Source organism: Brachionichthys hirsutus, chromosome 21 (genome assembly GCF_040956055.1).
Source record: "Brachionichthys hirsutus isolate HB-005 chromosome 21, CSIRO-AGI_Bhir_v1, whole genome shotgun sequence".
Taxonomy (NCBI): domain Eukaryota; kingdom Metazoa; phylum Chordata; class Actinopteri; order Lophiiformes; family Brachionichthyidae; genus Brachionichthys; species Brachionichthys hirsutus.
The window spans coordinates 4759506-4786894 of record NC_090917.1 but is presented as its reverse complement, the minus strand read 5'-3'; the positions used below and the strand labels follow the sequence as shown (position 1 = coordinate 4786894).

General features: G+C 42.0%; 4 protein-coding genes across 4 annotated transcripts; 2 read left to right on the top strand and 2 right to left on the bottom strand.

The window, feature by feature from the left end:
* The first annotated feature begins 1959 nt into the window (after positions 1–1959).
* zgc:92313 (uncharacterized protein LOC436869 homolog) lies at positions 1960–5250 on the top strand. The gene is made up of 7 exons (XM_068754598.1): positions 1960–2023; positions 2214–2286; positions 2472–2584; positions 3494–3573; positions 3920–4191; positions 4632–4792; positions 4974–5250. Exons 2-7 carry the CDS (start codon positions 2241–2243, stop codon positions 5226–5228), a joined length of 927 nt encoding a protein of 308 aa, XP_068610699.1. The 5' UTR covers positions 1960–2023; positions 2214–2240; the 3' UTR covers positions 5229–5250.
* Positions 5251–5794: 544 nt separating this feature from the next.
* Positions 5795–10491, bottom strand: mapk7 (mitogen-activated protein kinase 7). The gene is made up of 6 exons (XM_068754597.1): positions 10218–10491; positions 9938–10103; positions 8169–9670; positions 7027–8093; positions 6689–6819; positions 5795–5945 (listed from the first exon to the last, which is right to left on the bottom strand). The coding sequence occupies exons 1-6, from the start codon at positions 10489–10491 to the stop codon at positions 5798–5800; spliced, it is 3288 nt and encodes a 1095-aa protein (XP_068610698.1). The 3' UTR covers positions 5795–5797.
* Positions 10492–12513: 2022 nt separating this feature from the next.
* vkorc1 (vitamin K epoxide reductase complex, subunit 1) lies at positions 12514–13507 on the top strand. Its single transcript, XM_068754613.1, has 3 exons — positions 12514–12683; positions 12985–13094; positions 13296–13507. The coding sequence occupies exons 1-3, from the start codon at positions 12514–12516 to the stop codon at positions 13505–13507; spliced, it is 492 nt and encodes a 163-aa protein (XP_068610714.1).
* A 782-nt stretch (positions 13508–14289) lies between these two features.
* Positions 14290–26939, bottom strand: LOC137910305 (integrin alpha-M). The gene is made up of 30 exons (XM_068754750.1): positions 26903–26939; positions 26153–26255; positions 25947–26044; positions 25599–25669; positions 25066–25180; positions 24726–24853; positions 24425–24567; positions 23790–23940; positions 23257–23407; positions 22906–22979; positions 22646–22766; positions 21997–22133; positions 21732–21878; positions 21431–21643; positions 21192–21325; positions 20781–20923; positions 20547–20701; positions 20346–20471; positions 20045–20118; positions 17258–17399; positions 16512–16616; positions 16348–16427; positions 16173–16259; positions 15995–16064; positions 15792–15887; positions 15608–15688; positions 15355–15465; positions 15043–15156; positions 14839–14949; positions 14290–14734 (listed from the first exon to the last, which is right to left on the bottom strand). Exons 1-30 carry the CDS (start codon positions 26937–26939, stop codon positions 14633–14635), a joined length of 3420 nt encoding a protein of 1139 aa, XP_068610851.1. The 3' UTR covers positions 14290–14632.
* Positions 26940–27389: the final 450 nt, after the last annotated feature.

Sequence of the window (27389 nt, the reverse complement as noted above, 5' to 3'; positions counted from 1 at the left end):
CATATCATTCAATTATTAATATTGATGACTAAACGTATAAGCAGCATCTTAGAGTTCATATAAGGCATTTAATTTAATAGTGGATACTTTTTTCTACAGTACAATGATATGTTATATGTCTTGTGAAAATCAAAACCTCAAAAGTGTCTCACAATTATATGTAAAAGAAATGGAGTGACCTAAGAAACTACAGCATTTACCTCTAATATTTAATGTGGTAGCAGTACAATGTAAAAAAGAAGAAAGGAAGTACTGTGTACAAGTACCTGAGCAAAGGGGATCTAGAGAACACTTAACACAGAATCTGTGTAAAATAAATTGCTTCAATAACAAACGTAACCCTAAAAGCACGGTACAAACAACCGCTGCCACCCCATCGCATCCTCATACCGCACTTTCTTTTTCTAGCTGGTTACCCTTTTGTTTTGCCTTTATTCAGAAATCGTTTCTATCTTATTGTGTTCCAGTTGTTGGACTGTGGCTTAACCTATGTGATCTCTATGTGCTGAGTGTAATCCTGTGTGTGTGTGCGTGTGTGTGTGTGTGCCTGCGTGCGTTCGAGAGATGACCGCGTGCTTCACTGCAAAGATTCATGTAGCTCCAGGACATGCATTTTTTTGGTGCATCTTGTTAGTTCATTCCTGTCACCTCCCTCTCCCTCTCTCTCTCCCTCTCTCGCCCTCTCGCAATCCCTTGCTTTTTCACCGCTGAAGGGGGGGGATGGTGAAGGGGTGGTGGACGTGGCTGGAAGGGGAGGAAAGTTGGGGGGAGGCGGAGGTGGAGGCAGTCGCCATGGTTACAATGCCATGACAAATATTCATCAAGTTGTTAAAATAAAAACAAACGGGAGCGCATTATAATTGCTCTTACTGACTGGATCCTTTAATGCATTCATGTATTATGAGTGAGGGGAGCAGAGTTGCAGGAACTTGCACGCAAAATGAAGCGGCTATAGCGATGAGAAAAGTGATTATCAGATGACCTGCAGGCAAACACATATGTGACGCATGGATTCCAGCTCCGTGTGCACAACTTTATATTCCCGTTACCTGTTAATGTAATTCCCTGTGAGTGTTTTTTTCTGAGTCTTCTCCTTCTCTTTGTCCCTCCATCTCTCGCTCTTCTTCTGCTGTTGTGTAGCCCCAGGCGATACTGTGATGTGTCCTCCCTCCGTCCCTCCATCCCTCCCTCCCTCCCTCTCTCTCTCTCTGTCCCTGTCACCTTCAATTGCTGCTGTGAAACTAGACACACCGCCTGGGGCAGCGAGGCAGGAAGGGAGGGAACAGAGGAAAAGAGGGAAGGAAAAAAAGGGAGACAGCTTTATGGACAGACAGAAGAAATAAATATTTGGTGTCAAGAGAGAAAAAGAAACATGTAGGATAACCACAGCCCTGATGTGTGGCACGCTCAAAAAAAACAATCCAATGATAATGTTGACAATAAAGTGGAAAATGTCATGTGGGTGGAACATAATCAATATTATGCACACATCTGCTGAAGTTTGCAACTTTTGACCTCTTTTTTTCTCTTAACACTGCTTGTCTTGTTCCCCCAATACGCAGTTGATTGTATTTGGACTTGTCTTAACTTGAGATTCCTCTAACCTGTTTGACTGGTTTTACATTTACCGCCCTCGCAAAAACAGGAACATGAAAAACACAACATAGTCAGTACAATCTCACCAGTTTAAGAACGTGCTAAATAATGATACACTATAAATTAACGCATTAAATTTATATAAAATTGCATATATATAATAATAATCATAATAAGCATATGATTATAATATATATAATTTACAGAATAATATATTCTTGTTGTTGGTGGCTGCCAATAAATATTGATCATATATATTACCTGCGTTCAAACGATACAGCGGATACTTCATTGGCTCAGGTGTATTAAGAGGGCGGGACAAACGAATTGATTGGGTGTAGTTGGCGTTCCCAGGTAGCCCGCTGTTCGTTACTACCTGGAGCCTTTTATTCCGTCCCACCTGGAGCTGTTGGGGGTTTCGTCGACGGTAAATCATTCGGGAGTGATTTTATCGTTCGGTTGTAAATTAATTGTTCACATTATTTGACCCGTTTACTGTTAATCCGATTAAGGCCCTGCCAGGAGAAGAGGGGCGGCGGAACGGAACGCACTCCCTTGATGATTTATAAATTCTAGATCATCATTGATTCTGTGGGGTAATCGATTTTTTTTTAAAGGCAATTTCTGCTGCGACGTCAGGCGGAATGCCGCTGAATGCGAAGTTTTCCACCGTTTTTCTCTGCGCGTTCGGTGAGTATGAACCGTCGTGCGCGTCCGGTCTCCTCCCTTCTCTCGCCATGTCTGTCGGTGTCTTTGTCCACCTGTGAAACATAAATGCCTCCCTTGGTTTAGATTATGCCCTAAAACTGGTGGCAAACATTTTTTTTTAAAATCCAGAATAAATGTAGAAATTGTCATTTATCTTCCCATTTCAGGTGTTTTGTCCTCCTGCGCCCAGAAATGCGGCCGACCACCGCTACAGCTGAACAGGATTGTAGGTGGGATGGACGCCATGGACGGGGCGTGGCCATGGCAGGTGGACGTACAGGTGCGTCCCTGCGAGGCCCCTGGCCTCTCGCCTCTAATCCTGCAGCCGCACTCGGAAAGCACAATTCCACAATGTATATGAGATTTATTATATAAAAAAAAAAAGAATCTTGTTTTGATATTTGCAGTTTAATTAAATAGCTCAAAGGTCTTTATCAGACGATGCATCACTGATTCAACGTTCATAGACTTACTTTAGTCGACTCTCCGCGGTTTTAGACTAATCTTATAGGCCTCTTGACCTCCAGTAGCTCAAACCCATTCGGGTTTTGGGACGCTGTGCTGTGGAGGGATGGAACCAAACTGCCTTTGTGGGATTGTGGATCGGCGATGCTCCGGGGCTGCTTTTGCATCCTCTCATTAGAAACCAACAGCATGTAAGAGCATATTCCGTCTAGTATCGGGAAATCCTCGAAGAAAATATTTAACCGTCTCTGAAGAAGGAATCCCTAACAGACAATGGATCGCATCTTCCAAAGGTGGGTTTCAGAAGAAGTCCTGAAACCTGTATCTCATTTAAGATCTTTCGTTGGTTCTGTTTTAAAAAGGTGTTTGCAGAACCTAAACCCAGAACCGGGGCTATTTGCCGCTGGGCTACGCATTACATTTGCTGCAGGTCATAGAGCAAAAGAGTTCCTACAAAGTATTAGAGGCTTGTCATTGAGGCCTTAGACATTTAGCTTCTATAGTAGGTGAGGAAAATGATCATTTTTGTGTTGTATTTGGGGGAAACGATGGCAATAAGTCTAAAACACAATGAGGACTGAGCAGTGTCGCTTCCAGCTGCATGTGTGGAGAGGTTTAGTCCGGATCTTGTGCATTACAGTGACCTGCTGATGGAGGGCTTTGCTTGTGATGCAGAGATGACTCACACATTTCCCCCCCCCCCCCTCCCCCCCTCTGCTTTCAGAGAGCCCCTTCCGGTCATATCTGTGGAGCCTCCATCATCACAGAGAAGTGGGTCCTATCAGCCGCTCATTGTTTCCCGAAGTAAGACGACTCTCCTCATGTAATAAATCATCAGGGCAACTCGCACCTGAGCTCTATTGTTTTTAGTTTTTATATCTAATTGATTCTTTATTATTGCAATCTGTCACAAATTCTTGTTAATGTGATTCATTGAAGTTTTAGCTGTGAGGATCAGAATGTTCTGAGTTTAATGTAAGACCTTTTTTCCTTTGTCTTTCCCAAGAATGTGGTTAATCTTAAACTTGAAATACGGAGCATTGGGCTTTGCACGGAGCCGCCTTTGGACCCTTTGTCACCTATAAAATGGAAACCGCTCACATTTCCATTCGTGGCAGCGGGTTTCATTCGCCGTCTGTCTCCTTCTCAGTCCATCCGACGTGGGTTCTTACATCATCTACGCTGGCCGGTACCAGCTGAGCGGCCTGAACACGCACGAGTCGAGTCACAGGATTAAACGGGTGGTGATTCCGGAAGGTTACGTCGAACCTCACCGGGGGAGGGATCTGGCGTTGGTGGAGCTGTCCAGCCCGGTAACCTGGTCGGATTTCGTCAGTCCCATCTGCCTGCCCTCCTCTGGCACCCTGTTCCCAGGTGGCATGCCGTGTTACGTCACCGGCTGGGGTAACATCAGAGATAACGGTAAGGATTCTTTACGCCACGTCGGCATGCATCCGTGTTGTTCCCTGCCATAATAAGGGGGGGGGAGTTTCCTTTTAGTTTCTGGTAAATGTGTAGAGAGCTTCCTCTCGCAGTGCAACAGTTCTGAAACGACTGAACTTGAACTGTTAGATGATATAATAATGTACTCATCTGTTCAACAATTGCAGTAGTACCACTTAAGTTTAGAATAAGGGATACCCGGTATATTAAATACTGAAGATGAAGGTGATAATAGTGATCATACTTCCATGTCATTTATATTTCTAAGATGATTCTAAGGTGACCCTGAACGTTTGTCACCTTCTCCATAACGTTTATCCAAAGCATGTCTTGTGAGGAAATCTTTTCAACAATACTAGAGTTTTAAATTAAACCCATTTGATCTACCCTCTTTGTGTTTCATGCTGTCTTCTTCTCAGTCCCTCTGCCAGGAGTTGGGACTCTGCAGGAGGTTCAGGTGCCAATCATTTCCCAGAGTTCATGCCAGGCGATGTACCAGTTGAACCCAGTTGAACAGGTGGACATCCTGTCTGACATGATCTGTGCTGGATTCCAGGAGGGCGGCAAGGACTCCTGCCAGGTACCGTTTCTCTCAGCGGTTTGCATCGCTTTGTTTACATGCAAACACCGCCCACTGGCACACACGAGCAAAACGACGACCACGACTCGGACTGAAACTTTGCTGCATCGTCGAGTTTGGAACGCGCTAATTTTGGTACCTCGGCGTGGTTGAGGATGAATGTGTGTTTGTCGTTTTGCAGGGTGATTCAGGCGGACCCCTCGTCTGCAAGATGGTAAATGGGACCTGGGTGCAGGCTGGGGTGGTGAGCTTCGGACTGGATTGTGCTCGTAGAAATCAGCCGGGCGTTTATTCCAGGCTGACCAGCTACTCGCGCTTCATCAAAGACACTGTGCCTGAGATCCAGCTGTTTGGACGAGCTAATCGGGACTGGTATGGGAGGACTGCTGTGTTGCTCAGTTGTCTGTCCACGCTGGGAATCCTGCTTCACAGATAAGACGCACACGTAGAACACAAAGCACAAATAAGATTAACTGTACCTACGATTTAAAACTAGAAAACAGTGCCTGAACTGAGCTCGAACAAATGCTGAAGACGAAATGTAATGACATTTTTAAAATGTATTTCCTTTTTTGATCATCAATTTGGATTGGTTATGTGTTTTAAATAAGAGTCAAGAGTTAAATGTGTTCTGTATTTGAATTAAATTGTTAATACTTCTGGTATTTGCATTTGGAAATCACTTTACAGGTACTCAAAATTCAGTAATGCTTATAAAATGTCCTTACAATTTTTTTGGTAAATGCAAATTTATTAAATTCTTTAACCGTTTCTTAAACTCTGAAGGTGGCTTAGACAAAATGAAAGAGGAGACGGGTGATGACACAGCTTTCTTTATTCTAAAGAAATGTCTTAATGGTATAAAGAGACTGCTTTTTAGTGCTAATTAAAAAAAAAACTAAATATTTTAAATTACCTTGATGTCTAAAGATTTACATGCTAAAAAAAAAAAAAAGACAGTTACACAACTACAAGTGCCATCTTCAAAATTCTGGGGAGGGAGGGTCAGGCATCGGAGGGAATGGTATCGGAGAGGATCATGGGAGAGCCGAGCTGCAGCTCCTGCTGCAGCGATTCCAGATCAGCTGGAGTCATGCGGTGAACCTCGCTCCAATCGGATAAGAGAGATGCTGAGAGCGGCGCTGAGTCGTAGCTGATGAAGAAAAACAGACAGCATTGAGCGTGGCTTTCTTTTTGCACTGAACACAGTAGGGGCCGAATGCAGAACGTCTGTAGCCCGGTTTGCAGCATTTCACGTTCCTTCCACCAAATCCGCTAAACGACTTGTTGCTTATTTAGGCTGTCTGACGAACTGTGAAGAATGAAGCATGCATTTTGTTGAGTTGTATTAAATAGCTTTTCATTTACCAATAATGTCTCGTATATGCTGTTTATAACAAACCCATTTCTATATCTATATATTTTTTGCAATTAACACTTAAAGTGCATTTACCAAAACTAAACCTTCCAATGAAGTAGTCTGAGCGAATGCCTGTAATGATATTGTAATTGAAGAATGACAATGATTTATAAACTTTATACCTTTTGCATTAGAACAAACGTTTTCCTGGATCCTATGCCAAAATATTTATCTCGTTCTACATAACGCTGCCATTGCTGAAACTGTTAAACCAAATAAAGCTGAGATAAGTCGAGTAACTGATTAACAGAATGTTTATTTTGTGACTGTATTTGACCGAGTCCTGCAGCTTGACTTCAGCTTTTTTTTTTGTAGAAAACAATCACTGCAAATGTTGTCTTACCCTGGTAAATACAGAGTTGGAGATAGTTGACTGACATGAACACATAGAACTACACAAAACAAAGTCAATTTTGTCCAGTATCAGAAAGTATTACAAGTATTTATAACTAAGGCTTGGTGTAATTGAACCTTACCTGTCCCGGTCACAGTGTTGCAGATCTGTGAGGGACTGGCTGAGAAGGTCATCCAGGTCGAAGCCCACGCCGTAGCCAGCCCCGCTGCCTTTAGGGGTGACGGAGAATACTGGGGGTAAAACATCCTCTACCTGGCAGGAGAAAAGGGAGAACGTTGGATAAACTGAACTTCGGATGCTTAAGATTCGTTCTAGGAAAGCAGACGCCTTCCCGTTTAATAGGAAGCCGTATCCATACTTTTTGCCGGTACAGTAGCTTGTTTGGTTAAAAGTTATCAGGGAGAAGCGAAACGAATATTTAATAAAATCCTAAAGCAGGTATTGAAACTGGAGGCGCACCTGTGACTTGGAGAGCTGTAGTGTAACTGTGTGGATATCAGGTGCTACGGAGGGCCCCTGTTGTCCAGTATCTGTGAATCCTAAACTGGGATGAGGCTGGGCCGGGACCCCTAAAGCCCCACAGAGAGGGTTTGTAGGCTGAGGTCCGGATTTCTCTCCTCCAGGGGGACACAACTTCTCCGTCTGCCCGGCGATTGCAGTCGAGGGGTCAGACTGGGGGTTGAGGCTACTTTGACCTCTGATGGCCGCGTTCCCATTCTTCCCTCTGGAGGTTAGTGTTGGACCCTTGGTCAAAAAAGTGTCGAGAGGAAGCGGCTGAGGCCGAGGGTCGGGCTGACCCTGAGGTTGGAGCTGCGGCTTCCTGTTGGGTTGTGGTCGTTGTGGCCTCGTGTCGAGCAGCTGCCCGCTCCAGTTCCCCAGACAGCTGAAGCCACGTTGTTCGTGGCTTTCACGCTGAGGTTTGGCCATGTTCTTAACAAAGCCGCTGGCGACGGTCATCATGTCTGCACCTCCGTTTGCAGCAACAGCCACATCGGCTGGAGGCTTCCTCTGGCTCGGGGAGAAAAGCAGCGGCTGCTGGGTGCTGGGAGCCGGAAACACGCCCCGCTGGTTCGCTTTCATTTGACTGATTATCTGTTCGTTAGATGGAAACTTCCTCGCCTCCTTGTTGAGGATATTGTTCAGAGCTCCTTGAGCGTTACCGGCCAGAGCTAAACACCGGTGGAGGTTCACACCACAGTCCGAACTCGCTCCGTCGGCATTAGGGATCTGAGATTTCTCATTGGGTCTGTCCATCATCTTTGTCCACCGCTGTAAAAGGCTTTTGTCGTCGTCGCTCAGTAGAACCCCACCCAGTAAGTCCCCCTGCTTTCCCTCCTTCCTCTCCTTTTCCTTCATTTTCCTCTCCCTCTCTCGTGCCCGCTCCTGTCTTTTCCTCCGTTTCTCCTCTCGTTCTCGTTGACGCTCCTGTGCCGTGACGGGCCGACGATGTTCGGCGGCAGAAGACTGGGAGGACGATAAACCACCTCCTGCAACGGCGTCAATTCCCACCGCAGAGCTACACCCATCTGCATCAAACACATCGAATTAGGATAAAGGCAATTTAAGAATGAGAAGTCGGAAGACGTGGGAAAACAACTCACCCCCCCTGGCTTTATTTCTGAGCGCCGACTTCAGCAAAGCTGCTTTAAGTGCAGCTTTGGTATCCTCTGAAATGGCGCCATCTTTTCTGGTTCCTTCTCCTGCACCTGGAGGAGGCCTGGCATTCTTGGTCAGAGCTTGTGAGAGGGACTGGGACAACGTCTGGGCCTGTGCTGCAGACAAAGTAAGGGGAGTCACGGCCGGTGCCGTCGTAGGAACGGATTGGTGAGCCTGGCTCACCGACGGACTCCGGGTGGGTCGAGTCGGAGGCGCCCGACTGCCGGCTAGCTGCTCTTGCACTTCGCCGTCTCTCATTGCTTCTGATGAAGTGTCCTGACTCGACACCGGTGTTGTTAAATCTATAGTTTCCGGCTGGCCGCTGTCCGAGTTGGCACTGGGCATGTCCACATCAACCGGGCCACTTTCGCTTTTCGAGAGCAGAGGCAAATTATGGGTCACGTGAGGCGGGATAACTTCTAAAAGGGATGCAGACTTAGTGAAAGTTTGCATCTGAGGTGTAAACGTACGGCTCACATCTGCTGGCGTGTTTTCTTCTTGCTGCTGGGACTTCACTTGCGCTGCTTGTGGCTGCTCTGCCATCGGAGCCGTCGTCGATTTATTCAGGTTGGCAGTCGAGGGCTGGGCGTTGCCCTGGCTACCGCTTTGTGCTGGAGTTCTACCGTTCTCCCGCAGAGGTCTGAACTGCAGTCTTTGGCGGCAGGTCTGCTTATTTTGATGAAAGTCCTGCATTTCCATCAGTATTGCCTCTTTAATTTGCTCCTTGTTCATTGGAAGCTTGTCAAACTCAAAGTCAAATGCCGGCACGCAAAGTGGCTCATCATCTGGGTCGTGGTATTTGGCCAGGTAGGGATGCTCCAGCGCTTGAGTCACACTAATCCTCTCCCGAGGGTCAAATCGCAGCATGGCCGCCAGCAAGTCCAACGCCTCCGCTTCAGCTTGTGGATACAGTTTGGCCAAAGGCACGGCGGCCCGTGACGGAAGACTCTGAACATAGGCGCGTACTCTGTCGGCCCTTATTGCGCCGATCAACATCTCGGGAGGGGTCCCTAACACTGACAAAATGAGCTGAAGCTGGTGGACGTAATGCTTCCCAGGAAAAAGCTGCTTGCGCCCCAACATTTCTGCAAAGATGCAGCCCACAGACCACAAGTCGATGGCCAAGCTATAATGGTTTAAAGAGAGGAGGAGTTCAGGGGCGCGGTACCATCGAGTCGCCACATATTCTGTCATGAAAGAATGAGACTCTTCAGGGTGCGCGCTAAGACCCCTTGCCATGCCGAAATCGCCGATTTTCAGCTCACAGTTCTCATTCACCAACAAGTTGGAGGGCTTGAGGTCACGGTGGATGACGTTGGCAGAATGCACGTACTTGAGGCCACGCAGGAGCTGGTACAGAAAGTAGCGGGTGTGCTCCGAGGTTAGCGTCTGGGCGGAGTGTATGATCTGGTGCAAGTCGCTTTCCATGAGGTCCAGAACCACATACCTGCACACACACACACGGGAGGACAGAGGAATGAGAGGCGCTCAAAGCGGTGGCAATCTGTCCATTTCTCAATCAGGACTAAGGTCGCCTTGATTTACAAGCAGAATTCACCTGTGGGCACGTGGAAAAACTTAATCTAAGATGTGGTTGACTGTCCAGAGACACAAAACCATATTGCATGGTAATATATTTTTTTTTACTAGGAACAAACTCCATTGATAAGGGCTATGGTTTCATCATGTGTGCCATAAAATAATTTCTACATACACCGACTTGAAGGCAGAGCGAGGAAGGTTCGGCTGCAGGATGTCTTTGATGGCGATTATGTTGTCGTGTTTGAAGTGCTTGAGAATTTTCAGCTCCCGCAATGTTCGTTTGGCGTTTGTCACCACCTCAAACGCATTGGAGATCTTCTTTATCGCCACCTGCTGACCTATGAAATGAAAAGGAGGAAAGAAAATGACACAGCAGGCTCAGGCTGAGACTTTTAGCATTAAGCTTCGTAGTAAAGAAAGATCGAGCTATTTGTTTGCTAAGTCCTCCCTACCATTGTCCCGCCTCCTGGCGGATGAAACGACTCCATAGGCCCCTGTGCCAATGGTTTCTATAACGTCATACTCCTCTCCGACATCGAACTTCACATTCAGAGAGTGCGCTTTGAGCAAAGCCAAGTTCTTTGCTGTCGTGCTGGTTTCTGCGGCGCCTTCTGTTGGTTGCACACCAGGCTGGTTCGGGTTTTCTCCATTTTTAACTGCCATTCTTTCTTGAGACATGTCCACAGGCTGGCCATTTTTGCCTTCCCCACCCTCCTCAGACGACATTTTTCTGCAAAGAATCAAAAACTGCAATGTGAAATTTATCCCTCGCCATGCGTGTGTAGTTTTCTACGCTATTTTTGTCTTTTATGTGGTTTGATACAAGGAGAGTTGGGTAATAAAGTTCAAATAACTATCATCACGATATTGATAATATGTCAGATATAATAATATTATAGAGTTTATTACCGAGTTACAGAAAATTACCGGACAAGTATTTTGAAAGTCAAATAACTGAGTCAATTTACATAAATTTCTGACGTCTTGAGTGTTCCACTGTTTGGGAATTAATATATATATTATATTATATATATATATTAATGTGTTAACTGATACATCTTTCACAAAAATAACAGGGAGAAAACTATTGGACATAACTAACAGTGATTATTATTGATGCTTTAAACTCAGCTTCATTTATTTAACATGCTGAACAAAACGAAGGATCAATACAATCTGCTAATGGAAGGAGTCAAACGCGATAATAACGCGCTCAATAAAAACATTGGTGCATTTTCCTCTGCATTCCTGACACCAGCAACCATTGATTTAAAAGCGGGTCTGTCATCGCCCCCCCCCCCCCCCCCTGCAGACACTGAACGCCGCACAATGGGGGGCATTGTTTCAGGCCTTCGTAGGTACAAAAACACAATACATTAGGGGTGTTTCAATCGTTTACACGCAACGTGACTTATTATCGGTAATTCGCATTCGAATAGACGAATAGAAACAAAAGCGTGAGCAGCGAAACGCGAGGCCTGTAATTCAGATGATCGAAGCCTGCGGCGTCCAGTTAATAAAAGACGTCTGTCCAGTCTTGGTGTCAACAAAAGGTCAGATCGCCGTGACCTTTCCGTTTGTTGATGCCAAGGCATTATTTCAGCAGCTTTGATAAATCACAGGATCAAAGACGCAGCTTTTTTTTACTACAGGGGCGGATGCTAGCGACTGTTACCTGAAGCGCAGGCTTTCTAGGAACGCGCACAGTAAAACATGTCTTTGATATATATATAATACAAGTCAGGGGGAAAAACTCATTCATGTTTCGAATAACTGTCTTGACCTTCACCTATTGAGCCGATCACAACATCCGGAGTTGTGTTTTTAATCCTGTAATCGTCCCGTTGTCTTGTTTTTTGCGAGCTGCTTCCTCGTACAGTTCCGTGTTGACGCTGAGTGCCATGTGGGTAGACCAATGAGACCGCGGGACGCCTCCACGAACCGTCCAATAGAAGCAGCGAACGGTGGAGAGGCGGGACAAGCGGTCGACCATAGGCTCTCTTCATTTCTTTGTTTGTTTCTTTGTTTGTTTTGTTTGCCCAAAAACGAGACAGAATTTCCTGCTTTTAAGCCTTTATTTATTTTATCGTTATAATTAATTTATCTCACAATTAATTAACACCAAATTGCCCATCGGTGTGCTGTGAGCGTGTGTGTGTGTCTAAAAATGAATGAATGAATGTTAATATTTAATGTCTAAAAAAAATCGACACACTGACCCAAAAGCACGAAACAGAAGGAATAAAAACTTTGACTATTTACTGATCGATATCGGTTCTATCTATCTGGTAGTATAGATAAAGTCAATAAAAATAGCCTTACAGTTACAGCTGTTGTACCAAATGGTGTGGATAGCTAACAGTCCCCTATAATACAGTGCTTCATGGTTTTTTATTTGCACACTGGGTTGCATTTTTATCTTGTGACAAAAATACTTCTACTGCACTGCAGTACACGTTTACCACCTGAGTATACTTCTTCCATCAATGAATACGCAGTTCAGGCATGAACGGTGAAGTATTTGACATTCCCCTGTAAAAGCCAAACAAGCTGAAATCCAGAGCAAACATTTCAACATCTGGATCCTGCTAGCCAATCAGAGACAGGGACCCAACCGACCAATCAAAAGTGAGACTCTGGCTTTTAACACGTCGCTCTCTGTGGCGCTCTGGTGTCTAAAGGGATACGCGCAGCCAGGCGTCCTATAAATCCATTTACAAGTTTCCCAGGAGGTTCCCTGCAGCAATCATGGTATTTCCGACATGGGAGCGCAAAGCGCGCACATTTCTGTGCCTTTTCGGTTTGTTTCTGTCGGTTTACGCGCTTCACGTCGAGCTGTCCCGAGAGAGAAACCCAGATTACAGGGCGCTGTGCGACCTGGGGGCGTCTGTGAGCTGCTCCAAAGTGTTTGCCTCCAGGTATGTCTCTCATTCCACGCTTCTTCTTCTTCTTTATCCGTCAGTAGCGTGTTTGCTCTGCAGAATCATCCGGACCAGGCCTCAGACCGGGTTTGTAAAATCCGGAGAGTTCACGGCAGGTCTGGCCCAGTTCACTGCCACGTGTTATAATCACTATTTAACATTCCCAGGACGCATTTCTCTTTTTATGCTTCCCATCAAATTATTATTATTATCCTTTGGGCTTGTCTCGTTCTTGCACTTTTGAACCGTTACTCAGTGTTAACTTTGTATTTTCTGTGTTTGTTTTGTTTTTTGGCAGATGGGGACGTGGTTTTGGCTTGGTCCACCTCTTTGCTGCCAAAGACAGCCCTCTGAACCAGCCCAACAGTGTGCTCGGCATCATATTTTACACTCTGCAGATGGGCCTCGGTAAATCTTCTTCAAATCACAGAGCAGTGCTCGGTGTTTGGAGCCAAAACAGCAACAAAATGACAGCATTTAGGCTAAATTCAGTGCTGCTTCTTCTTCAGATGACATTTAATTAGACACAGTATAACATAGTTCCCCGAATACTTTCTATATTTTGTTTTCTATTGTTTGATCAAACTTCTCTGTTTGTCTTTATTGCAGGGCTGTCCCTATCCAAAAAAGCTGCCCTGTTTTTAGTCTTCTCCTCCTGGGTGTCTGTCGCGGGCTCCCTCTACCTTGCGTCCATTCTCGCCTTTGTTCTGGGGGACTTCTGCATGGTCTGCGTGTCGACGTACGTCGTCAACTTTGCCCTGCTGTTCACCAACGTGAAGCGAAAGAGAGCAATCGAGGGGATGAAAGAGAAGGTCAGATAGAATGCGGCGTGTGAAATCCAACGTTTGTCTGCTGAGCTCGAGCCACGCTGGATTTGAAAAGGCAAATTCTCTCGCTTGGTGCCCGTAAAGACTTTTGAAAGAAGCAAGAATCTCAGACATGTTTTGTGAAGACAAACAAAAATCAGGGGAAGTGGACAAACAGTAAACATTCATTCATTCATTCATTTTGCAACTGCTTTTTATGCTGGAGCCCATCTCAGGAGTCTACGGACGAGAGGCAGGGTACACCCCGGACAAGACGCCAGTTCATCGCAGGACCAAACTACTACTGGAAAATTTCAAGCAGTAACGCAAAGCTGCACAATGTCAGCCAGAAGCTACGGGCGTGTGTTTAACCAGCAGATGGAGCCAAATATTAGGGAGAGTCGTGCATCGAAAATGGGATCACAAAAGCTACACAAACAAGCGTTCATAGATACTGAGGTTCGTAATCAGTGAAAGAAAATGCTTGCAACTACATAATACCTTCCTCCACTTACCGTTGTATGTATATGCTGTCCAGGTGTTGTTTGCTATTGCCTTCTTGGTCATTCGTTATTACAATATTAAACTGTAAACCTTTTGTGGGTGTTTGTCCAGAAATTCGGAAACACAGGAGAAATGTAACGTTTGTGAGCGAGCCAATAAAAGTTCGGATGAACTGGGGGTTCATCAAGTAATTATGTTTTTACGTGGGAAAAACAATAACCACGTTGTTGTTGTTTTACCATTCAATATATTCTACAAATTAAAATGTGCAGTTTGTATAAATGTAAAAGTGTTTTATTATAGACAAGCACAAAAAAAAAAGCTTTTAGAATACTACTTCTAAATAATACATGGCAGGCAAACACACGTCTCTGTATGGAATACTTAGTCAAAATCCATCGTGTGAACTCTCAGTTTATCGCCTCCCATAAAATAAAAGATTAAGGAATGAAAATGCAGGACGCTGGTTCCTAAACTCGTCTTGTCATGAGGTGCTTAGAAATGTGAGCACTTAAAGCATGGCTTTCCATCCTCTGACTTTTTAGGGACCTGAGCAATAATCCCTTTTCATTGCTTTCTAACTCATCGCCCCGCATCATTTTGCGACTCTTTTGTGTTTCTGTTTATTCATTCTATTTATTCTTCTGGTGTGGGTTCACCTCCATCAGTCCCCAGTTCTCCTGCTTCTCCCGTCTTCTCATTAATCATGTCTTGGTATTTGCTCTTGAAAAAGCCAGCCTGAATTATAAATAGAAAGAATGTTACATGAACACAACAACATGCAAAGACGCAAACCTGCTGCTTGTGTGATAGGTGGAATCAGCGTGCACAAAGTGGCGCACCTTATACAGGCCTCCGGAGGCTAAAGCCACGACAGCCAACCCTCCGAGGGAGCCGCCAATAATCTCTGTGGTGAAATCTGGTTCAGAATACACTTCAACCTCGGCCACAATCTTAGGGACGAAACAAGAGTCATGACGACAATCGTAATGTGGGTTGATTTCCAGATATTTGGAAACATGAAATGGACATGATTCTGCAATCACCTTGCGAACAGGAGGGTTGAAATCAGACCCTGTTGAGAAGAAGATAAGCTGGTTTCTGTCATACTCCAGACTTGCTGTGCTGGTCAGGAAGAATTTAGCAGCTTGAAGTCCAATCTGAGGCAAAATGGGAGGGGGGGAGGGGGGGTTATGGATTTGATGTTTAGCATTATCATGTAATTAATACACATTTCTGATTTTCTTTCATGTTTTACTATTATGTAGTCAGGACTACCGTAAATGTATTCAAAATTAATTTAAGATGTCAATAAAATGTAAAACCAGAGGTGAACTTGGTGAATAATATAAACCGACCTGCTGTAGCCATCCCGAGCTAAGGTTAGCAGAGATGCTGTACTCTTTCCTGTCCAGTTCTAGCATGAACCTGTTGCACCTGAACACTCGGCACTGGGCCACAGAACAGTCCTGTTAGAGGCAGAGAGCAGAATGTTGCTGTCTTAATATCACTATTCAGTCATATATTAATAATAATAATAATAATAATACATTTATGAAATAATTACTATTCTTACTTAGACATACTAGACTAGAGGTATACAGTACTTACCACTAATTTGCTTTTCTGTATCTGAGAAATAAAATCTGTGACAACAGGTCCTTCATGTTCATCACTTTGGCAATCTGGAAACTGAAATAAAGCCAAGAGGTCAAAGAGGTGTACAGGAAAAACATCCATCCATCCATCCATCCATCCAACCATCCATCCATCCATCAACTAATTTGCATACTACCAGACTGTCCGAATCCACCCAGATATCTTTATCTCCGAGCTTCACAGGCACCCTGATCACCAAAGTGACATTGAATGCTCTGAGGCCATTTTTTAACTAAAAGACAGGGGAAAAGATGATCAACTGAGTGTTAAAGTGAAAATGTACACAAGTATTACTCACATTGTGTATTAATATGCCAATGATTAATAAGAGATTGTTACCACAATCGATTGTTTGACTGGTTTCTGCAAATCATTCTTCCCAAAAGTAAAATTGTTGTAGCTGAGGGAGCTAAACAGACATATTAAACATATACAAATATAAATATTAGGTAATGGTAAGGTATTCTTAGAATTAATAAAATATTTTGAATCCACCCTCACACAGGATATCACAAACCTTTCAATTGTGACGAAAATGCTGTACTTCACATCAATCCATCTCTTTTTGTAGAGAATGCTTAAACTTGAATGTTCCTGATTGTCACTGAAAAATACATAAAAGAAGTATTTGTTTGTAAAACTATTGCACTCATCCACCTACGTATTACTGTGTTTATGCAGCTGAACAGTACCTGGTAGCATTTGCAGCGACAAAGATCCTCCTGCTGAGTTGATTGCTGTTGTCAATCCCATAGGAGATGACGAAGAAAGCCTAAAATGACATGAAAGACAGAATTCAGATTGCCTGTTCTTTTTCACAGAAATTAGAAGTGATGCCTGCGTGCAAAGAACAAACCTCAGCATTGCTTTCGAAAATTGGCCTGTTAATGGTACAGTATGTCTTTCCAAAAGCAGATGAAAAGCCATCCTTACTGTCCATTGAGTCACACTCGACTTGTCCCTTTATTAAAAACAAATAAAGAAATGAAATATAATTGGGTCCCTTCATTGAAGAAAGTCAGGAAGAAATCATGTAATTGTCCCTGTTAAGATCAGTTCTTGTTTATTTCATACATGAGACCAAAGTTACATTTTGATAATTGAAGTGTATCTCTTCAGCGTTATGAGTGTGTGGTATATAAATAACATTTTCTCTAAAAATATAAAAACAAAACCCCAGAAACCGTCATCTGAGATTAACCCCACTGACAAAACAGGCCGTATTATGTAATTTAAATGTTTACAAATCTTACTTGTAAAGATAGAAATTACTTACCGGTAGTGATTAATTTTTTTTTTATTAGAACGCAAATGCTGTCATTTCATTGTTGTGTGTGGTTTTTACATTTTAAATACTTTTCAAAATAAATTTATGAAAATATGTAAACCCCCCCCAAAATATACTATTTCAGAACTCCATTTTTGTGACTATAAAGTTAGATGAAAAATGATTATAGAACCAATAGTCGATGATCAGAATCCAGCTTCATAATCCATCTTCACTTCACTTGTGGCAGGACATAATTGCTTTTTTTTTTAAAGTAGAAAATAGCACAGTTAGCCAGAAGTTAATAGAAATGCACTTAATCCTGATGCCTTTACCTTTAGAATGGTAAACTTTCTATAAGAGAATCCAGCTGGGTACGTGAGAATGACACGGGCATTATAAGAATCTTCCTTGCTGTTCTTCACGGAGATGGTGACATCCAACAACTCGTCGATCCCCACCTTCACCAGCGAGGAGCTGGAGAATAGAGAAAGGTAAAGGTAGAAAACAAGAAGTCCAGTCCATAGTAATACTGCACATGGTTCGCCAGGACAGCAATACTGTGAGTTTGCATGCGATATTCTGAAGTATATGATGACAGTAAAGCATATTAACATGCTAGCATGTGCTAATCAGCATAATCCAAAGGACAGGTGAGACTGTCAACACTATTAAAACATGCAAATTGAACTGATGATGGCACAAAATGAAAAGTGTATTCATTTATTCAATAATTTTTTTAACCACATATCCTCAATAGGGTCACCGGGGGCTTGAGACTGACTTCTTAAGACGGACTTCCATCCATCTATTTTCTTGTTGACAAGACGATCGCAATTGTCTTGTCTAAGCTTTATCCGCCTGGCATGCCCCGAGTCTGCCTAACCTGATTCCAGCTCGCTGCAGGCGTGAGGCGGGACACACCACTGACTCATTGGATTTAATTGCAGCCTTGTGGAGTGACTGTCATCTAAGACGTTATTACAAGCCATTAACACAATTGATCATCAGATTCTATTACAGAGGATGGAACTATTGTTCTACTGCCGATTACTAAAGAATGAAAAAAGGGAGAAACAAATGTTTTTTCTTGATGAAAGGAGAGAGTTTACTCTTTCTTTTGATAGCTTTGGTGTCTAAATTGTGTGCTACATTTTTGTATGTCTCATATCTGCCGATCAAGTGTTGCATAAGAAACTCTGTAGGGTTCATAAGTTTATAGATCTGATTGTGAGGAAGTCAGTGCCTCTCCAACCATGAGACTCACTGCTTTGTCACTTATGCTGTCATAAAGACCTAGACTGCCAGGAAAACCTGGGCTCCTCCCTCTCTCACTCTCGCTCTGTATATTCACGTCCATGAATACATGTCACAAACTTTTTTTCTTTCCCGTGGTTGTTTACGCCCTCTCCTTCTGTTCTCCATCTGCAGGTCCTTTTGTCCATGGAGCTTCAGAACCTAGACCTGTGACTGGCGCTCCTTGCTGCCCATGCACCATCAGCCGAAGTATCACCACTGCTAGAATTAGCAGCTCTAGTTTCAGTATTTCCTGTTTAGCTGCTTTCTAATTAGTAGGTTCATGATCAGCTGTCTCTAAATAGTATGAGTCACTGCATAGATTACACAACTGCATTACTGCCTCGCCCTCCCTCTGTTTTTGTCCCTCTCTCTCTCTCTCTTTCTATCTTAGAATTTATTTTCTTTATTTACCAGTACTTTAGTTACTTTAATTTAGTTTGTCACTGACATACTCTTTCTTTCTTTCTTTCTTTCTCCCCCAACCTGTAAGGCAGATGGCTGCTATTATGAGTCTTGGGTTCTGCTCAAGGTTTCTGCCAGTTAAAAGGACATTTTCCTTGCCTCCTTTGCCAAAGTGCAAGTACAAGTTTGCGTTCTATGACAGCAGAGCTTTCCCTGCTGCCATGAGATAACATTTTGTTATGATCTGGCACTTTGTAATCTGTATAATGGGAAAGAATGAAGTTTGAAACCACAAGAGTATAATCTATTCTTTGAACTTTAGTCTTGGTGGATTGAGGAACTAGTAAAAGGAACAGAAATGTCAGAAACTGCAAATGTGTAGAAATACAGACAGGGAAGCCAAGAGGTCATTCTGAAGAAAGGTTAAAGTCAAATAAAATGAGAGAAATTCTGAGTAAAGTGGTTGGTACAGCTACCAAACTGAACGACTGCTTAAGTGGGAGTGGATTTTTAACAAAATCCCAGAGCGGCCTTCACGATTCAAGGCCTGGCTGGAAAGAAAAAATACGACTTTGACACCCAGCCTTTTCTCTCTGGCTTTCAATGCTAAAATAAGGCAAATTAAACTAAACTAAAGAGAAGTTGGTTACAGAAAGCTAAAATTATCTGACATAATATTATTGACATAATATGACAGTATCTTCCTCTTAGCTCATCTGCTAGGGTTTGGGGTTTTATGCACTGAACAATCAAATTAGCAGAATTTGTTTTATTCATTTCTGTTTTCTAGGTTAATTCTTTTTTTCTTTTTTTTTTTTTACAGATTGTTCTCCTGATGTAATGGTATTGATAAATTTATTATCATTTATTCTTTTTATTTAAGTTTATTTATTTATGATCAAATCGCTCAATTAGTTGGTGGAAATCTTTTTATAGTTTAGGATTAGGAATATAATTTTCTTGAATTTAATGCAAACGGGTGCACTTTAAATATTTTGTGGTTCAGACTAAAAACAAGGTTAATAAAGTTATTCCTTTTTGCAAGTGGATCTATATCTTTCTTTCTTTCTTTCTTGTTTTACTTAATGTTCATAGGGATACGAGGTTATGCTGAACTGTGGCAATTCTATAGGCAAATTATAACATTTCTATGTGTAAGAAGAGGCTTAAACCCAAGAGACCAATAGGTGAACTGGTACCTCCTGAATTGGGGTCATCTAACATTTCCAATAATCCTTGACACATTTCCTCTCGGTTCCTCAATCCGTGCATCTTACCGTTTCTGATCATATGTCACACAATGCTGGTGGATTTGTACCTTTGACCCAAACAAAGACTGGGAACATAAAAATAAAAGCACTTGCTGACCAGGTAGCAGGTCAACTAGACCACACCTCCAAGTTAGTTTGCAGTTAGTTTACCTGGTAAAGTTGAAGTCCACGTCCAAATTGTCAATGCACTCGTTGTCAGGGCCACAGTTGACTTCAAATCCAAGCTGTGGATGTGAGTATAAAGTATGTTGACATTAGTGATATTGAATCATCACAGATCCACATCCTGTGAAGACACCATTAAAGTCGAAAGGCACCTACAGGTTTTGTGCTGCCGTCAAAAACATGAAACAAAATATTCCCTTTCATAACATCGACAATTATATTCAATTAGATTGTGTTTTTAAAAGAAACATAGCATATTATGAGTTGAACAAATGAGATTACTCACAGGATGAAAAGATGTGGCCTGCGCCTGCTGAGCGAGACTTGAGCGGAGATTGGATTCAGAAGGCAAGGCGTCAAAGGTGAAGCTGAGTTCATTGTAAAGTGCATTGAGAGAATCTTCTGGGCAAGCCTGCACAAAGAGGGGCACGACTGTGAATTAATATATGTCCATAATACGGATCACTGCGCACATCAAACAACTCACTTTTATAAAGAAGTTCACAGTGAAGCACTGTCGTCGTTTCAAGTCAAGAACAAACAATCCCCTGGCCGTTCGTTCCTTCTCGTGGAAATAGGCTCGATTGCTTGGGGACTTGCGGGTTCCATCGAGTGTTAGAGTATAGTTAATCCTCGCTCGAGCTGGAATAGATTTCAATAAGGTTATTTATGTAAACGGAACACAGAGATTTTAAAAGATGAACAGTGGAGGAACAAGAACCTTCGTCCACCGGAGAGTGTTTGGTCATGATAAAGCAAATTGCGGCTGTGTTTGCCAATGGCTGTGAGCGATCGCAATTTTGAGTCGAGATTTGGTTCGGCATGAAAGACACTGTAGCTTCCACCATTACTATTGGCTTTGACCTGGAAATTGAGAGAGCAGGAAAATGCATGTGAATAATTGGTAGGACTTGTTCTGGAAAAATGCAACCCATTATCAACCAGCCTAAATTAGTAAAAGTAGGCTAAACGGCTGTTTGTACACATTGCAAGGTTAAAGATTATTTTTTTTCTATATGTGTAAGCATCATGTTATAATCCTTCCTTTTTCATGATTACATGAAGATAGCAAAGGGTTAAAAAATAATAATAATCCAGAGTGTAATATTAGGCAGGGATATCTTAGATTTACCTAAGTAAGACAACTTTGCCCTTTGAACCCACAGCCAAGTCGGGCAGGCCGTCCCCGCTCAGGTCAAAAGATGATTGACTAATTGAAACGCCAAAAAAATTCAGTCCTGACTCAACTTCATTGGCAGAAATTCTCTGTACAAAAGGAAATATTTCACTTTAGCAAACTGGCAATTGTATAGAATTTATATTGGACAGTGTTGCAAACAGGAATACACACTGAGGCTTGATCTTTCTCACCTGTGAAGAAGCGAGACTAATTTTCCCTCTTCCTTCTCCATGGAATATGTAGATGCTGCCTTGACCATCATTCTCCAAAGGGGCTCCAATGGCCAAATCACTGAAGCCATCTCTGTTCAGGTCAGGCAGCACAGCAATAGAGGATCCAAACCTTCCTTTATCAGATGAATGCCCTCTCAACACCAATGGGGAGCGAAACTGGCATTCCACATTCTGATGGGAAAAAAATAAAGTTGAGCTTCAATGTCTGTGGAGTTTTAAGATGAATGTAATGACTATTATGGACATTATTGTCATTTACCAAACCATATAAGTTGCAAACATAAACTCTTCCCTCCCTGTCAGCCTCCATGTACATGGGGGAAGATATGAAGATTAGATCAGTGTCAGTGTCTCCATCCACATCCATGGTACAAACTTCTGCCCCAAAATATTCACCACTCTGAAACTGTAATCAGCAAATCAGCACATTTTAAGAAGAATTAAATGGTTTCATTATGAAATGATGTATAAATATTCATCACAATTTTCTTTCAGGAGCATCTATTGCATCTTTAAAGACAAACCTGAAATGGAAAGGGATCGATCTTTTTGCGTTTGACGTTTCTCTGGACAGTCATCACAATGCCTCTGTGTTGGTATCTTGGTGCACCAATAATAGTCAAAGAGTCTTTTCCCATTTTGGCAACTGCCATGGAGTACCCTTAAAAAAATCATCAAACAAATACATTAAAGTATTGGAAATTTGGCCAACTTTGAACAGGTTGTATGCCTTATATTGTTACTACATTGTCTGAGACAGTGAGGTTACAAGGACCCCCCCGGGACAAATCAAAAGTACAGTAGTAGATTGACTGAGAACAAAGTTGAAAATTACATGAATTGAATTTTACAATTGTGATATAAATTATTTGTCCATCTTCATGATAATTTTTTTTTACCGGTACTCCAAAATACATAACGACTGTTTGAATTGGTTTTCCTGGAATGTGTTATTAAAGTCATGAACACGTTCTACTTTTGGTGCAGTCCAAGGAAGTGTTTATTTGTATCTGGCTTCTGCACAACCACGTGAAACCAGTTATGGCTTTGTTGTCATTTTGTAACTATGGCGATTGGTGTATTTGTTTTGTTCCTCTCAAAGATTTGCAAGCGCATGCCATGTGCATGATGACATGTATTTGTGTCACTGTACTCTATCATTATCTGCCATACCCAGATAGCTGTCAGCCTCCAGAAATGTCGGCTCATATGAGCCCGCCTTCCTGCTTTCGCCTGTGTATTGCACGTACCCGCCCCTCCACTGGTTGGCACCAACCACAGCCATCTGAATTCCCTGGAATGTTGTTGATGACAAAAATGCATTAAAAGAAAAGGCGGTATCAGTTGTTCATCACGTGTGACTGTGTACTTTGCAGTGCAAAAATACATATTAATTTTCCATTACGGCAGAAAGCATTGGTTATTTTAATCACCTCAGGAACATACGCTGCGCTGAACCCTTCTTGAGACATTTCCATTTTCAGTGACTCTCCACCTAATTGAGATCCTGTAGCAGCAATATTAATAAGCATGAAACCGTGGCCTGCATCGCCGATCCTCCATCCTCATTTACATTGATACCCACATTAATATTCAATGGATTAACACTGATATAGCGCCAACTAATGATTGCTAATAAATTTCTTGATTGTGTTTGTGAGAAAAAAAAATTGTTCCCCCTTTAATACCTTAATCACTGTTAGGCTCCAAATAAGAAGCTTTGATAAACAACATTAAACATATATTGTCATTAAATATTGTCTAATATGAGGTAATTTCCATACCTTCAATAGAGAAGATTTTGTCCTGTAAATTCTCCCTTATTAGGTCGAGTGATTTAAAGTTAATGACTTCAAACACGTGGTTTGCTGAAGGCGAGGATGCAATGGTTTCCAGCTCCCGTTTTGCTTTGACTTTGGAAAAAGCATTCCCCACCTAGAGATGTTAAGAGATACAGCAGAATATGTACTTTGCAAAGTAATTGATTTGTATGTTTTCAATGTGAAACATTGCCTCCATTTATAGTGCTTCACTCTCAAATTTACTGGACATCATTTAACGTGCCAGAATTCAGATAGAACCATTTACTCTGATTGTATTTTAAGAATGCCCAACAGTTCAACTTTTGCACGTGTTTTGTTACTTTCTACCCTCTAAATTGTCAATCTATTTAAACCATCATATAAATTATTGGCCTACATGTGTGAACTATCATTCAAGTGCTATGTATGGATGAAGAGAACTTTCTTCATGATTCGACTTGTGCCTGTTTTTTTGAACGGTGTGTCTCTTATATATAAACATTGATATGACTTACCCCAATGGCAAATCGAACAATCTTTCTATTTTCAGCTAATTCTGCTGCTGCTGGTAAATCGTTACGGTCATTTGACGCGCCATCTGTAATGACTATCAAAACCTTCTTGGCATTTGGCCTGGAGCCTCTTCCTGGAGAGAATACATCTTGTCTGCCAATAGAAAAAAAAACTGTGAAAGCATGTATGTAAAGTCCCCCCCCCCAAAAAATGATGATTTCCTCTGGTGATATTCAGACATCAAAAAAGTTTTGTTATACAAGATTTGGAATAGTAATGTCTGAGATGAAGGAGCAAAAAGAAGATTGTTATTGGGAACAATGTGATTGTTCTTTCAGTGCTTTCCCTTCACCACCAGTAGTATGTGCTCTAACATGCCAGAGGAGAGGGGGGGGGGCATGCTTTTTTCCTTTTTTTGGAAGGGCTCTTCCTTCAGCTCAAATCAAAGCCCACCTCCCTGTAAATCCTGCATTTGTCATACATTCCACGTGTTTCTTCTCTAAGCCAATAATAATATTACAATCCAAAATGTCTGACTCAAACTGTCACAGTTGAAGCTAAGAAAACCCCCATGTTGATTTGTGGTCTGTGCATAAAGTCAGCCTGAGCTTCATAGCAGCATTATAACCACACTTACACGACATGTTGGATCGCAGCAGCTGTGTATGTCCATCCGGTAAGCTGTCTAATATCACCGATTTGAGTTTCCCACCGCTTGGCATCGAATGTATTGAAGTGGTAATGGGTGCGGGATCTTGTGGAGAACTGGGCTATGGCAAACTGTACAAAAGCAAAATATGTACTGTAAATGTTTATGGCAAATTGTTCATTGGTATTTGGTAAAAAAAAAAAAAAAAAAAGATGCAATCTTTAGGAGAAAAAGATGAATGCAGTACCTATTTAAATATTTGAAATAAAATAGAATGAAGTCAACATACCTTCGTATTTTTCCCCAGTAATGACTCCACCAGACTTTCCACAAATGTCTTCATTATTCTAAAATCGTTTTCCAATACACTGCTTGAGCCATCCAATAGAAATGCAATGTCTGTCTGGGTCTTGCATTCTGTTAAAATGAGGAATGGCATGTTCATTCCAGCGTACGGTTTTCTCCTGCTCATCATGCCAGACAAGCCTTATGATAATGCAGCTGACCTGCTGCTCTGAGTTCTACCCTTGAGCAATGATGGGCTGTGTGAAGTATGTAAGAATTTGTACTGCTGACTTCTTTAGGTATTAAACTCTGCCTTTGAGATGGTAGAAAACCAAAATATTTACCTTCCATAGAAGAAGGCACAGGGTTTCCAATGCGATCAGAACGATCTACCTGCATGCACACACCTTTGTACATGGTGATACTTTGGCAGTCTTTTGGGATAGTTGGACCACAGACCTGAAAGAGGTTATATTTAGTGGAACAAATCAGTAAAATATTAACCGATCCACTGGTTCATCACTTAATGTTAACTTTGACGCTCTCCATTTATTAGGTGCCTGAAAAATTTAATGTCAACACGTGAGCCCTGATGGCAGCCGGAGTCTGCTTTGTGCAGATTAAAAGTCAAAAGTCAAAAAAATTTCATTGAACATAATCCAGGTAGAGAATGCATGTCTCTTGTAAAAAAATGTTTTTTTATTTTGCATATTAATGGATTGTCAATGTTCTTTCAAAGAGGTGAGGTTTTTCTTTAAAATCCCTTTGAAAAGTTGGAAGTTTGAAGGAAGTTGGTTCACTTGTGGAAAGTCAGCAAGAAATTACAACCACAATGTTTAATGGTTTTGGAAAGTCCTTTGCAGTTTTTCAAGCTCACCATAGTGTTTAGGGTGGTGGGATCACTTGTCATTGTCAAACCAAGCGATGCGTTGACTGCAAACTCCGGCACTGCAGCAACAACATTTGTCATTTATCATTTGAAATAGTGAAAGTGACGAGTAAAACCGATACAAATACTTCCTCTTGTGATTGCATGACTATTGGCAAGATTTAGCAGCTTCAGTTCCGAATAAATACAGCAGTAACTGCAGGCTTCTGGAAACTGTGTTGTAACAATAAAATCATGACATTGAGCAGTTATGACCATAAACGTTTGATTTCAACATCACTAAATGCAAAATATTCCACTCTCTGTGTCATGTGTTTTAAAGGAGAGTCTGCTTACATGGAATTGATAATCGTCTGCAGGATGTGGCGGAACATTTATAAATTTGTCCTCTTTCTCCATGGGAATACTGTGCAAGCGGAGCACTGACCAGCAAGCTGAGGAACCAAACCAAACCCAAAATAAATTCTCTCAATCTTTTTCTATGTTCAAATAATGATGTGATTTTTCCTCACTGTGTTAAACACACGATAAAAATGACTTACTCTGATCGTCTCTGCACAACCTGGTATCCAAAACCTGCAGCTCTATTAGTCAGGGTCCTCCAAGCAACAGGTTCGATATTAAAACACAGCGCCGATTTTAACGCTGCAGGAGTGCAAAACACAGAACCACATCATCCTTCTGATTTAGAGCCTTTATGTGAGAACACTTTATGCATTTATAGCAACATTGTCTTCATTTTATAGATCTGTTGAACCTCAGTTTGACATTGGTCTGACACTAATTCGTTATTCCTTCCATTTCAAAGTCCTACAAAATGACACCATGACCAAATAGTTTTTCCAGAAAATTAGAGATTAATGAAAACAATCCGATTAAATGGACTAACGTCCACATGTTCATCCGTATCTTGTCACCTGTGCATTTTTTACAATACTTTAGTTAATTTAGAGTAAATCATAAATATTAAATTATTGCATGTCATCCATGTCTATCTTATTCTGCTGCTTTTTTTAAATGACTCATACAATACTGATGCAGCTACAGGAAGTCTGCCACCACCACAGCCACAGCCCTGCGTTCTGGAATAAGTTGGTGAGGCTTTCTCATCTCAAAGAAAAACAGCCAAATGATAGTCACTTTTAATCCAAGCAATAATAATGCAGGACTTCTGTCTCTGAAGAGTGTAAATTTGTGTCTTTTCTGCAAATCAGTCAAATCAACTCACAAAATTCCATTATTGAAATGATGTGATATGATGAATAATCACATAATCAAAAGGCTCATCTTACCTGCCAAAAATACTGCAGCAGAAATCGCCCAGTCCATTCTGTTTCTGTCTGTCAAAAGCAAAATGAAAACTCCATAAGCTGTCTGAAAGTCTAAAGAGCCAGATACAGGAACTCTTTAATGGTAGGAGGGGTCACAATATTGGCACACTTCACATGAAGACACTGCATGTGTTCACATCATTGCACAAAGCACAAGCTGTTTGACACATTCACATATTCAGGCCGAGAAATTTGTACGAATTATTTGATTTTAATACTTAGTTTCATCGATAGAACATAGTTTCTGTGGGCTGCAATGCCTTGTGATGCGCAGTGACAAGTAAAAATGTCATATCCTTTAGCACATGTGACTTTTTTTGGGTGACTTGTGAGAATTAGTGAGAATATGAAACCAACACAAAGCATTTTGGCATCCAATTATGTGCATGTGTTGCCTTTAGCAAGCTCACCCTTTCCTGCTGAGGACTTGGGTCCAAGAAAGGTCAGG

Coding starts and splice junctions, on each gene's coding strand:
- LOC137910305 (XM_068754750.1), bottom strand. CDS start 26,939: ATGGACTGGGCGATTTCTGCTGCAGTATTTTTGGCAG. Junction 26,256..26,902: donor TGCTGCAGTATTTTTGGCAG/GTAAGATGAGCC, acceptor GCACTCCTGCAG/CGTTAAAATCGGCGCTGTGT. Junction 24,854..25,065: donor TGTGCCTTCTTCTATGGAAG/GTAAATATTTTG, acceptor TCATTTTAACAG/AATGCAAGACCCAGACAGAC.
- vkorc1 (XM_068754613.1), top strand. CDS start 12,514: ATGGTATTTCCGACATGGGAGCGCAAAGCGCGCACATTTCTGTGCCTT. Junction 12,684..12,984: donor TCCAAAGTGTTTGCCTCCAG/GTATGTCTCTCA, acceptor GTTTTTTGGCAG/ATGGGGACGTGGTTTTGGCT. Junction 13,095..13,295: donor CACTCTGCAGATGGGCCTCG/GTAAATCTTCTT, acceptor TCTTTATTGCAG/GGCTGTCCCTATCCAAAAAA.
- zgc:92313 (XM_068754598.1), top strand. CDS start 2,241: ATGCCGCTGAATGCGAAGTTTTCCACCGTTTTTCTCTGCGCGTTCG. Junction 2,287..2,471: donor CGTTTTTCTCTGCGCGTTCG/GTGAGTATGAAC, acceptor TTCCCATTTCAG/GTGTTTTGTCCTCCTGCGCC. Junction 4,192..4,631: donor GGGTAACATCAGAGATAACG/GTAAGGATTCTT, acceptor TCTTCTTCTCAG/TCCCTCTGCCAGGAGTTGGG.
- mapk7 (XM_068754597.1), bottom strand. CDS start 10,491: ATGTCGTCTGAGGAGGGTGGGGAAGGCAAAAATGGCCAGCCTGTGGAC. Junction 9,671..9,937: donor CGCTCTGCCTTCAAGTCGGT/GTATGTAGAAAT, acceptor GTGTGTGTGCAG/GTATGTGGTTCTGGACCTCA. Junction 8,094..8,168: donor CAGAAATAAAGCCAGGGGGG/GTGAGTTGTTTT, acceptor TGTTTGATGCAG/ATGGGTGTAGCTCTGCGGTG.